General features: G+C 49.4%; 1 protein-coding gene across 1 annotated transcript in view; it reads right to left on the reverse strand.

Moving 5' to 3' along the window:
• Window positions 1-505: 505 nt before the first annotated feature.
• ChAT (Choline acetyltransferase) overlaps window positions 506-11,896 on the reverse strand; it is a 12,057-nt gene continuing 666 nt past the window's right edge. Inside the window, exons 2-12 of the mRNA XM_018640285.1 lie at window positions 10,129-10,326; window positions 9,857-10,029; window positions 8,546-8,726; window positions 3,881-4,061; window positions 3,592-3,740; window positions 2,320-2,543; window positions 2,009-2,131; window positions 1,678-1,816; window positions 1,517-1,579; window positions 1,250-1,384; window positions 506-1,104 (exon numbers count right to left, since the gene is read on the reverse strand). Of these exons, the coding sequence (XP_018495801.1) occupies window positions 892-1,104; window positions 1,250-1,384; window positions 1,517-1,579; window positions 1,678-1,816; window positions 2,009-2,131; window positions 2,320-2,543; window positions 3,592-3,740; window positions 3,881-4,061; window positions 8,546-8,726; window positions 9,857-10,029; window positions 10,129-10,326 (1,779 nt within the window). The 3' untranslated portion in view covers window positions 506-891. The remainder of the gene's footprint in view (window positions 1,105-1,249; window positions 1,385-1,516; window positions 1,580-1,677; window positions 1,817-2,008; window positions 2,132-2,319; window positions 2,544-3,591; window positions 3,741-3,880; window positions 4,062-8,545; window positions 8,727-9,856; window positions 10,030-10,128; window positions 10,327-11,896) is intronic.

Consider the following 11,896-nt stretch of genomic DNA (forward strand, 5'->3'; position numbering starts at 1 on the left):
CGCTACTTCGTACCTAATGATTCACCAATATCCCGATACCTAAGAGAATCAAGAGCGGGAGCTCATGCTCGCCGCAGTATCGCAGCAGTCGCAACTAGTTTTGCTAAATGTTCTTTCAGAGCACAACGATCGCCTGCATGAGAATTTGAATTCAGAGAGAGCTCCCGAGAGTCTAAAGTTCGATATTGTTCATAGATGGCCAATCGGATGACACGATGATGAAGTTGCAGATATGATTCCGATTGTTATTATTTTTCTCAGATGGTACTTCATCGTGATAAATAGAGATGAGCCGATCATTCACAAACCTGCGTGGACTATCGATTCTCTTCCGAGAACCCGTGCGCTGGTTCGAGATATTTACTCGCTGAATCGATTCTCAACGGCGTGTGTAGAAAATGGTTTTGTGTATGGCACGTAACAGAGAACGGCACGACAACAGTCGGAACGAGTCCTTCAACCATAGGGTACCTTCGATGAATATTTTTCCATCCGGGGATCAACGAGAGAAACGTCATTTTATGTGAACAACTTGTGACGTTCGAAGGCTTTGTATGTATACAGGTATAACTATAAATATATATGAAGATGCATCCCTAAAATATCTTTGACGGCAGGCGTCACTGTCGGTATGTCGATGCGGTTTCGTTTCTCCCAACACCGAACTCAACAAGGGTAATATCCCGAATCTTCTTGTAAAGCCGACAGATACAATGATGTTGCGGATTCATGACAACAAGCATGGACATATCACGTTTTCGAAAGATCAACAAGGTCAAAAAGGAGCAGGGAACGAGAGACTCTGGCGAGTATACTCGTGTTCGAGTGATAATAAATTAAACGTGAACACAACAGGTTTCGTTCGGATGACGATAACAACAATCAACAGTCTCACTGAGCTTTCGCTCCCAGATTGCACAGTTCCCGCATCTGGTTCAAACTACATTCGAGGCTGAGTGCGAAAAAGTCGCTCGAAGTCGCAGAAGATGAGTCGAAAGAAGCCACGCTGAACACAATATCGTTCTCATTTATCGTGTAAGCGCATCCGTACCCGTCGGGCACCACAGCTCCATAGCCAACAATTATGTTCGAGTCGTTTGGAAGCTGCTCGGATTATAGATCGAGTTAGAATCAGCATGACCAATATTTCAATGGTGGGTATCGACGAGATAAACAGGATTTTCCATGCAGGACCTTCTATAGACCTCACGACTTCCAAGACTGCGCGGAAATTCGCGCGCGAACGAACCTGACTCGTGGAGAGTTGGAAGTTCCAGAAAGTCTGATGGGATTTGTCGTTGAACAGTCTCGTTTTGAGTTGTATTTTCTTCGCTATTTCCCGCATGGCCAACATGTGATTGTCTGGACCATTGCCCGTGATCGTCTGCAAGCCAGAAATCGGTCGTCTCTATGAGGTCGAAAGCGAAGACCACCGATCCGATCGAGTCTACAAGACCACGATATACGCATACGTGCATGGCGGGGGACGTCGCTCGAGTGCTCCTCGTATACTCACGTATTTCAGAATAGCAGTTTGTGCCTCGACTGCTTCTCGGAAGAGTTCGTGTTTTTGTTCTTGCTGGAAATGCGGAATTCCGATAGTCAGTGACCGACTCAAGCTTAGCATCGATGGGCTCCGGTGATTTGAATTCAATCTTCTGAGAAACGGAAACTCACTGTCTCCTGATGCTCGTCGCACATCGCTTCGACCCATTGCAACGCTTGCTTAGTCGCCGCCCTGATGTTGTCCGCTCTGCCGAGTCGGAATCGCCTCAACGATGCACTCTCGTAGGTGGTAACCAATTTGCGGTGTACTCTGCCGGACAAGGTGCGTTAGGATGCCTCATGTACGTATCAGATAGATATTTTTCCTCGAGCCCTAAAGAAGCTGCGTCATCCCGTCACAGGGAAGTTGTGATCAGCGGATACTCGTTTCTTCGGAGAGATGCTCGAAGAGTGAATATTTCGAACGATGGGGTGTTGCCGGAGGGGAAGGAGAATTACTTACTTGTAGTACGTGAGTTGCAGGGCCAACTGCACGAAAACATCTGGACTAATCTTCTTGGATTTCGGGAGTGCTTTCCCGAAGTCTTTGAAGTGCAAAACGTATAGATCCACGTCGTCAACCAGTCTGAGAGGATATTCGGCACGAGCGAGGAAGGAGAGAGAATGATGCAAGGGGAAAAATACTTCGTTTTAGACGATTTCGTCTCGCGTCGAATCTCAGCGAGCGCTGCTGGGAGAACTGTCTGAACTCATCGCTCATTCCCGACGCTATTTTCCTAATCTCTACCTTCAAAAATACATCGCACAGCTTACTTCTGAACGTCTTCTCTCGCGAGAACGATGGCCTGCGTGAGAGTCGGTGACAGTTTCCACTGCATTCTTTCGAATGGGCAAGGAGCTGCGCTCCAGTCGACATTATGAACTCCATTCTTAGCTTGTCGGGCGAGGAAATCTTCCATGAAACGTAGGAGTGTGATTCCTTCCGATTGAGAATGTTCCATCACTACTCCGGTCACGCCGTCGACACCAACCATAACCTGCAGTCGGAATAGAAAATGTTGGTATTGATCGTCTAGCTCGGGGCAGCTATCATGCAATGAGTGACTTAAGGGCCCGTGAGTTCATTGTCGGATGCCGCCGACATGACTGCGGCACAACTAAAATGAGTCACTAAGCGGCGTCAGCGGAAGAATGGAAAGGCGCGGGAAGTGCGGAGTGACGAAGTTCATTCCTTCAGAAACACTCCGGCCCCGGGGCGAGGATCAGCAAAGGCTTCGCCTCCCGAAGGCTTCAAAAGACGAACAAGCTCACACAGCGACTTGTCAGCGACACACATCTCTCCCAGAAGGAAGCAGGGGTCAGGGACCAGAGACCGGCTACGAGGAAGCTGCGAAACATTCCGGACACCCGCTCGAGCCGGGGTCTTCCTCATAGGTCCCGCCTGAAACCGCGAACTACGCCGAAGGAACTACGCCGCGTGGAACATGGGTTTGCGTCCTGGAGGACTCTCTTCGCGCTCTTGAACTGACGGAAACCGCTAGAGAAGGGGCCATGAATTCGATCTAGACTCTAGACGGGACGCCGTGCACAATTGAAGCTCCGGATTATGACGAGCGAGACATGGGCTGGAGGCGCATCAGCTGATTGCGAATACACGCGAAGCACACGATTTTCGGAGAACAAGACCGAGGCGCCCACTATGTAGTGCGGATGGAATCGAGTCCATAGTGCAGAGAGACCGCGTCGCGTCGTCTGCACCCTCGTTGCATTTCTCTCTCCTTCGCGGTAGAATCCAATACACCCTGTCTCACACTATGAACGAAAAACATACGAAGCGGCCCGGTCATGCAGCTTTCAGTCAGTCAGAAGCTCGGTTTGACTGATTTCCAACTGCGGTAGCGCCTCTTTCCAGCTCCCGGATATTCCGAGGTACCCGAGATATCCGATGTGACTATGCGCTGCCTACCGGCAGGAATGAGAACCATGGCAGCGAGCTCGTCGCGGTCGCGGCAGGGAGCTCCGAGAGAGCGAGCCTTATGTTCATTCGCAAACAGATCTTTCAGCCGCATCCTCGGAAGAACTCACCTGCAAGGTTTTGTCATACCAGCGATTGCACGAATTGACACCTTTGCCATGCAGGAGATCTTCACATTGATCGGTGCGACTCAATCCTTGCTTCGACGGGGGTGTTGATTCGTTGAGGCAAAGGACGAGAAGGCATCGTTCTAGAGCCTCTGTAATATGAATCGGGTGGAAATCCTATAAGCGCGGGTCTTGCCTCTCTGGTTCCGGAATCTTGATAATAGCCGTTCTCAATGATACTCAGGGAAGTCTCCAATCTGGAAGTTCGGAGATTCCGCGAACGAACACTTACCCATGTGTGCCGTGTTGTCCTTGCGCAACAATTCGTAGTGATGAGCCCATTTGTCTCGCGGTTGTGTCGTTAGAGCGCCTACGGGAGTATTTTCGTCCGTGGTCGAAGATGTTCGGATTTTGTTCAACGCAGTTGCAATCGAATCTATCGACGGATCAGAGCTCAGATCGAGGAAATAGAACTGAAATCGGAGCGATTGTATTAGTCTTGAGGAGTTCATTCGATAATCCTTGGCTTGAACCCTTCCTGTTCTTCTCTGAACTCGAATCGCTCCGCCTTGGGAGTCGGGATTGGGCCTTATCTCTATATATAAAAATCGCATGTATGTCTGTTTGTTCGCTATGCATTCCATTACCACAGAACATGCAGCGAAGATTTTTGGAGGGAGTGATCATTATATACCCGAGAAGGTTTAGCGCCAATAAAATTTCAATTCGCATCGAATTTATCGCTACGTAATCGCGAATAATAACTTGCCGTTACTTCGTCCTCATCGTTACTGTAATGAGCTAATTCGACCAATGGGGTGGCAGTATCGTTATGAACATTGTAGAGTGGTGTTCACGTGGCCGCTCTAGGAGGTAAGCTTTGCTCTTTTGTCATTCAAGGGGAATTCTTTAGAAAAACGTTTTGAAGCGACCATCCCCCCAAGCGACGATCAATTGGTCGGTTGACACGTTCTGCCGCGAAGCGGACGGCGACTCTGGCGCTGGAGACCAACACGCAAAGAGAATCGCGATTAGAATCCGTTCGGAGTAATGTTGCTCAATTCCGTGCAAATGAATCATCTGATCATCGAGAATCGAGGTTAGAAATTGATCGTCTTTATACCGCAAACGCCCGACTCAGCGAAAACCATGATGAAAAAGCTGCTAGATTGGCGTGCAATAGAGATCGGAGTTCTCGATCTCGACGATCTGAAAGCATTGAATTGAAGTATAGTGCTTTTCATTACGACCCATGTTGCGATTATAGCCTCGAACCTGAAGTATGGATGGGCGAAATGAATATGTCATGCCAATATTGTTGCGCACTCAAGTTCAAGAATGAGCCGCTAGGATTGTGCCGTGCAAGTGGGAAGGTAAAGCTTCCCGATTTGCTTGCGCCGCCGGAGCCATTGTCAACATTGATTTCAGGCTCAACCGCTGAATCGAATCACTTTTCAGGAACATACGCAAGTATAATTCATGTTTATTTCATGGGTGCTCTGGATGAGCAAGTTGACAGATGGTGTCAGATCGATAGCGCCACGGATCGTGATATCGTGGCAGCGTTGCAGAATTTATTTGATCAACGCAACCACTTAGTTCGTTTATTCCGAACGGCGTTAGAGCGCATGCCGACAGATGAGTACAAGGTCGTAATTAGAGCTGACAAAACACCATCAGGCCAACACGGAAGGCGGTACAATGTGCAAACGATCGACGAAGTCGCGATTGTCATTGTTGGAAGATTTCAATTCACGCGATATTGTTCTTCAGCGAAGAAGCGGCGACCTCCAACGAGTTTGTGAAACGCATCGTTCGTACGACGCCTTACAGTATCCCATAATATTTTGGGAAGGACAAGATGGATACCATCTGAACATCAAAATGATTGATCCTCAAACTGGTACAGAGAACGATGAAAAAGTCAGCGCCATGAATTATTACGCTTACCGTTTAATGGTTCGAGACAATGCCGACAATCATATTCTACGATGCCGGCAGTTGTTGCATCAATATGTTGTCGATATGTATGCGAAGATTGAGACCGAACGTCTTTATTCACTAGACTGAATCAATCGAAATTACGCTCATTCACCGGGAGCCCTAGACACATGCACGAATACGCACAAGATGCTACGACATACGTTCGAAACTACGGTCGCCCAGATTTTTTCATTACATTTACATGTAACCCCGCGTGGGAGGAGATAATATGAAAGCGCTATTGTACCCAGATCAAACGAGCTCGGATCGCCATGATATTGTGGCACGCGTATTCAAACAAAAATTGAAGGCTCTCATGAATTTCATTGTCAAACACTATGTTTTCGGAAAATCCCGCTGCTGGATGTATACTATTGAATGGCAGAAACAGGGATTGCCGCATGCCCACATTTTGACTTGGCTAATTGAAAAGATCACACCAGATAAGATTGACGTTGTGATTTCAGCCGAAGTACCTGATGCAGAAATCGATCCGGAGTTATTTCAAATCATTTCAAAGAACATGATTCATGGGCCGTGTGGTGCGTTTAATGACAAATCCCCGTGTATGAAAGACGGTAAATGTACGAAACGATATACGAGGAAACTACTAGCCGAAACTATCACCGGGAATGATGGTTATCCACAATACCGACGTAGGCCACCGACAGATGGTGGGAAAATTGTGGAATTGAAAGTTCGAAATGTCGATGTTCCTGTACATAATCGCTGGGTTGTGCCGTATTGGCCTCTTCTGACCAAAACGTTCAAAGCTCACATCAACGTCGAGTATTGCAATTCGGTCAAATCAATCAAGTACATCTGCAAATGTATCACCAAAGGGCATGATATGGCGATATTTGGAATGGGAGATGCATTTGCTCAAAATGACGAGATTGAGCGATATCAAGCTGGCCGATGCATCAGCAGCAAGGAGGCGGTCTGGCGTATTCTGTCCTTTCCGATCCATGAGCGCCATCCAGCGGTGATTCACTTAGCGGTACACCTTGAGAACGTACAGCGCATATACTTCACGGCGGGCAATCGCCAGTCGAGGCTCCAATCCCCTCCACAGACAATGATCCATTCGCGAGCACGCTACTATTCTCAGAAGTACCGAGATACTACACATGGAAAATTGTAGCCAAAAAGTTTCAGCGGCGAAAAATAGGTAACAATGCAAACATAAGATAAACTAAATATTTCAATCAAATTCGTATGGCCCTTGCCTGTTCCAAGAAAATACATCTACGGTTCGCAGCGAAGCGCGACCGGGCACGCTAGTTCTATCATAAGGTGAGCCCGAGCCTACCGCCAAAGCGAGAATCGGCCCGTGTAATGAATGTACGACCAATGTGAAGAGGAGTCCTAAGCTCAATAGAACCGATTTTGGTACCCCTTCAGGGCGCGAGCTCGAACTTGCTCGTATTCCGACATTCGACAGACGGTTGCAGGAGCTGACCGTGTTGAAGTTTTCATCGCATCACATCGATCGATTTTCCCCGCCGGATCATCGCGATAACTCATCGATTGCTGAATCAGATCGGGAGAAAGATTGAGTCTGCAACGGCGATCTGGTGGTGGTAACGGTCGAAAAAAAATATCTCCAACGACGTCTCAGGCCTCGCGGCCTTGAAATTTCTGCATTCTGACAACGAATTCCAGCGAACGACTTCAGAGCCACTGCGATTTCAGTATATAATGCTCATGCATCCCATTCGTTTTTTTTTTGAATGACGAGTTTCCTCCACATCCGAGGCGTGACACAGCGACGAACGTGCTCAGATAGATCTCTGCTACAGCCCTCGAGCCCTACAGCCCTCCCGGCGATTAGCCTCATTCCCCGTGGGTGTGAATCTCTCAATTTCTATGAGCATTTCTTGGTGAGTCCGGGAGGCTTCGATATAATAGATTACTAAGTGCTGCTGCTGCCTCCTCGATGGCTGCGGGGTCGCGTCTGAGCCACTGAGTACAGGCCGCGATTGCTGTAAATAATTCACGACTGATCCCGTATTCAGACGCCACCCAGCCGGCTAGGCAAGCAGGCAGACGGCCCACTGCCGTCCGAGTGGCTGTCTGAAGTGCGGATTGGCTTGTCTGATGAAAAGCTTTCTTGCAAAACCCACCAGCACATCCTGCAACACTTCGACCCACGCCGGCCCGAGAGCATACGAACACGTTGGCGGCGCGCCGCGGCTCTATTTCGCCTCACTCAGTCGGACCAGACAACCACAAGCAGCGCACAGATTGCTGATGGACTTTTTGTGCCCCGCGGATGGACCGACACATCGGACGGCGAGGGGGTGAGCTGCAGGACATCATGACGAAAGCCAGAGACGGATCCTTGAAATCTCCCGTCCGGGGTGAACCGCCGCCTCCCTCACGAGCTCGAAACGCTCGTCCAGATCCGTTTTCGATACGGTAGCTTCGGCCTGCAGTTCAGCGCTCGCTCGCTTGTTCGTCCCCGACGGCGTCCTGGGGGCTGGGCCCGATGGAATCGGTGGTGCACGCAGCCCCTTCGCATCGCAAATCGAAAGTTCCGAGCGCGGCTCCTATCTCATGGTGAATTGATGGAGCAATGGTCTTCTTCCGAGTTCCGGCGGAATAATTTTGAGACAGCCGATCGTGGAGTCATATCGTCATTCGAGTTCTCCATCGTCGCCCTGGCTGACCTTCTCGGCGGATTCCAATTCCAAAGTCGTCTATCTCGCACCAAATTGAGAATCACCCTGACGCGCGAGCTCTGTCTGGTGTCGCCAAGCTATCGAGATCCCCAATCCGGATACGGCGCCGGCGCAAAACGATCCCGAAATCCCTTTAATTCGCTCCATAACTCGCAACGAAAGCCCTAATCTCTCCCAACGCGGATCGACGGAAAAGTTGTTGTAGGTCGTGATCTGTTACCAAAATCGGACATGACGAAACGAGAGTGGTCCCAGGACGACCTAAAATCGATTTCAAGATCCTGACTCACCTGCTTGCGGTGGATGACCACAACGCTCTTGTGGTACTTCGGATCCCGTTTATTATTGAGCTGGTAGTCGATTTCTACACCAGGGCGGCGATACGAATTGAAAAAATTCGAATAGGTGTCCATGCACAGGGGCGACCTCTTCACGTGAACGGCCCTTGAGAAGTCTTGGTCTAGAGTTTCTCTGCAAGAGAAAGGATCCGAATTTCGACTGAGGATTTGGAACGAGGTCAGTTTAACTTCCCGGAAGCTGATATCTAAACGCCGAGAAGCTCCTCCCAAAGGAAGATGTTCAGCCTTTCGACAAAGGCTGTCAGCGGTCAGAAACTGGATGGACGCGAACAATCGGATCGATTGTGCAATCCAGTCTTCAATTCTGATTTCACCCAAGCGGACAAAGCAGCGAGGGAGCACAAAGGCTGCACTCAGTGTCGGGATGGGGAATGGGCATCATTATCAAAGCCTCCCTCCGCACCACGCTCTTGGGATTTGCAGAAAATGCGAGGAAACCCTGACCACAAGCGCGAGTTTGTTTCTTCCTCACAGGGAATAGAGCGGCCGGCCCGGGGAACACCGAGAAAGCCCACCATTGGGTAAATGGTAATGCCCAACTTCGTTATAGCTCTTTGCTCTACCCTTCACCGAGCTCAATAGGTTTACAATGCCCACACTCTTGCAGACTCCGAAAGACTCTGTTCTCCTTCGTTCCGGATGGCAGAACAACCGCTGTCCCGACAAACAGCTACTTGTACAACTATCTCGCATTGATCCCATTTCGTAGAGAACATCGCCAACGCGAGGGGCGCCGTGTGCGATCTTGGAGGAATACTCGTTGAGTAAGGTGTTCCAGAATCAGGGCGAGAGTATGGTCTCGTCTATGCCTGCGGAGGAGGATGGCGGTCCGAGCCGGCCCATGAGAAAGTGAATGCTGGAGAGATTTTTACGAGACTTAAAAAGCGTGCAATGAAAATCGCCGCTTAATGAAGAGCCTCGAGCGATGCAAATTCGATTTGTGTACGGGGCAGGCCGTGCGGCCTGCTTCCTCCACCTTATCCGCTCACTCGATCCTCTATCCCAAAGTTTTCTCCCTCCGCAAGATTGCCCACTTCCTACATGGATTAAGCTGCCCGACCGTGAGAGATGCCTAGTTCCAGAATGGAAGCTGCCCAGGGAGCTGCCCAGCGTGAGATTCTTCCGGTGAGCCATTCCTCGGAAAATCTTCGCGGCCTGCGCCTGACGGCGGCACGGGAAAAATTATTTGCTCGTGATCAGGGCATGGAAATCATCCAATCCAAACCATTCTTTATCACTCACGTTTCGATAAGCCTCTGGAACTCTAAGGCGAAGTGTAGGAGTTGCGCACTGAATAAGATCTGATCCCGGAAAGTTTTGAAATTTTGCCGAGGAAAAAGGAAGAACGCTGACTGATTGACCGGGAGTGGCAAGCGATTCAGCAAGTACATCTCAGGGAGCCATACGGAAGTCGCCTGGAAGAATCGGAATACTCCAGATACCGAATCCATCTGAAAGGGCGAATATTTGCTCCGCTGATCTTTCTTGGATTTCGGCTCGCTCGAGCAACTCACCCAGTTTTCTTTTTCCTGCGCTAATTTCTCGACGAGTCGATGCAAGGCGATTCCATCTCCTTTCGCAAAATCGTTGACAATTTTCTTCGTTTCATCGAATTGATTTTTGGATACAACTGCCTCCAGGCAGGAGAGGTATCGTTCGAGGGTCACCTCGAGTGGAGGTAATGGGGGTTTGGGCAGTTCCCTGATCCAGCACTGAAATAAATAATATTCAGGTATTATCAAATGTGAGCGAGCGAGTACGAGCCATGAGAACTGAATCGAGCGTACATCTAGACTCGTAGCTTTCGACATAACATCGCCGAATTTCCAAATTCGAGCGACTGATTCCGATCGGACTCAGCAAGACATCCGTTACTTCCATAATCTCGACCCATCATCGTAGCCCAACTATCCCTATTTCCTCGTATAATCTGATTCCGGCTCATTCTGCCCTCGGTCCCGGCGTCAGAGAGTCTCCGTCTCGTAAATGAGTCCTGCAATCGCAGCAGTTCTGCGATTTTCCCCGTCGCGAGCTCAACGTGGTATGGGTGGAGACAGGTTTGCACTTTATTGCCTCGAGAACTCCGCATACAGCCATTCTAGTGTTCCCTAGCGACAAATATCCCGCATCAAAATGGGCATACAGCGTGTTTGAGGACCATTCCTGGCGGACACTTCATCATCATGACAAAGTCGAATGTTTGCCTGAGACACTTCCCCGATAAAGGGCAAGCGATGACCACAACTCATTGTCTCTGAAAGACGGGGAATCCGTTACAGATGAGGGTTAGGCGCACTCCTGTATGCTGATGAGCGAATCGATGTTCCTCTCGGGGTTGGCGCTCGCGGTGAGCTCTTTTCGCATGAGTCGCATATACGGAACTCGATGGAGGTGTCGAGGCGCTACATGAAGACTCGGCAATCGAGCCAAAGCCCTCAGTGAGCGCCAGCAGGGCCGAGGGGCCGAGCTTCTGAGTAACGGACGACTTGGGGATTGCTCATCTCAATCGAAGCCGGGACACGAATAGCTCGATCGAGCGAATGAATTAAATACAACCATTGAACACTTGACGAATTTTTGTCTGGCACAACATCCATTCGGCACCTGCCTCGCTCAAATAAGTGAGACCACGCCCGAATAGATCCTTTCGTGACTCAGTCAGAATGTTTCTCTGCCCCGCTTTTCCGATCTATCACATATCCTCTCAATCCCTTGTGTCAGTTGGGGTTTTCGCAAGGACTCTGTATGTTTGTAGGCGATCGCTCGCTCTATCGTCCGATCGATGGATCGATTAACAACAACAACCCTGAGCATCGGTTCGATGGCTGTTTTCCCTAGCACGCTCTTACTCATATTCAGGCATCCATCTGATCGCTCGAAGCCTCAGAATTACCTTGCTATTCAGGGCATCTTCGAGGGGGACAAATGATTCAAGAATCGATCCGAGGCTCAATGGCGCGAATATGTATAAGTTTCTCCCCAGTTGATTGCTGCAATTTCTTAAGCTCGCGCTCAGTATTAAACTTCCTGGAGCAGCGACTATGCAGCGAATTGCGGCTCGATAAGAGTCAGATGATTGAATTTATCATCGGTTGCTTCGCTCACCGCTCGGTCAGGAGACTAGGAATTCGTTGGCGCTCGGGATAGACGCGAGAAAAGAAGAGAACAACTCCCCCGGGACTCATAAGCACACCCGAACCCGTCGGAGCTCGAATACACCTTGTATAAATTGTGCTTTTTCTCCCCTCTCTTTCTCTTTTACCCGAGACGATCAGCGTTCGA

The sequence above is a fragment of the Galendromus occidentalis genome, unplaced genomic scaffold (assembly GCF_000255335.2).
Source record: "Galendromus occidentalis unplaced genomic scaffold, Mocc_1.1 scf7180000077480, whole genome shotgun sequence".
Taxonomy (NCBI): domain Eukaryota; kingdom Metazoa; phylum Arthropoda; class Arachnida; order Mesostigmata; family Phytoseiidae; genus Galendromus; species Galendromus occidentalis.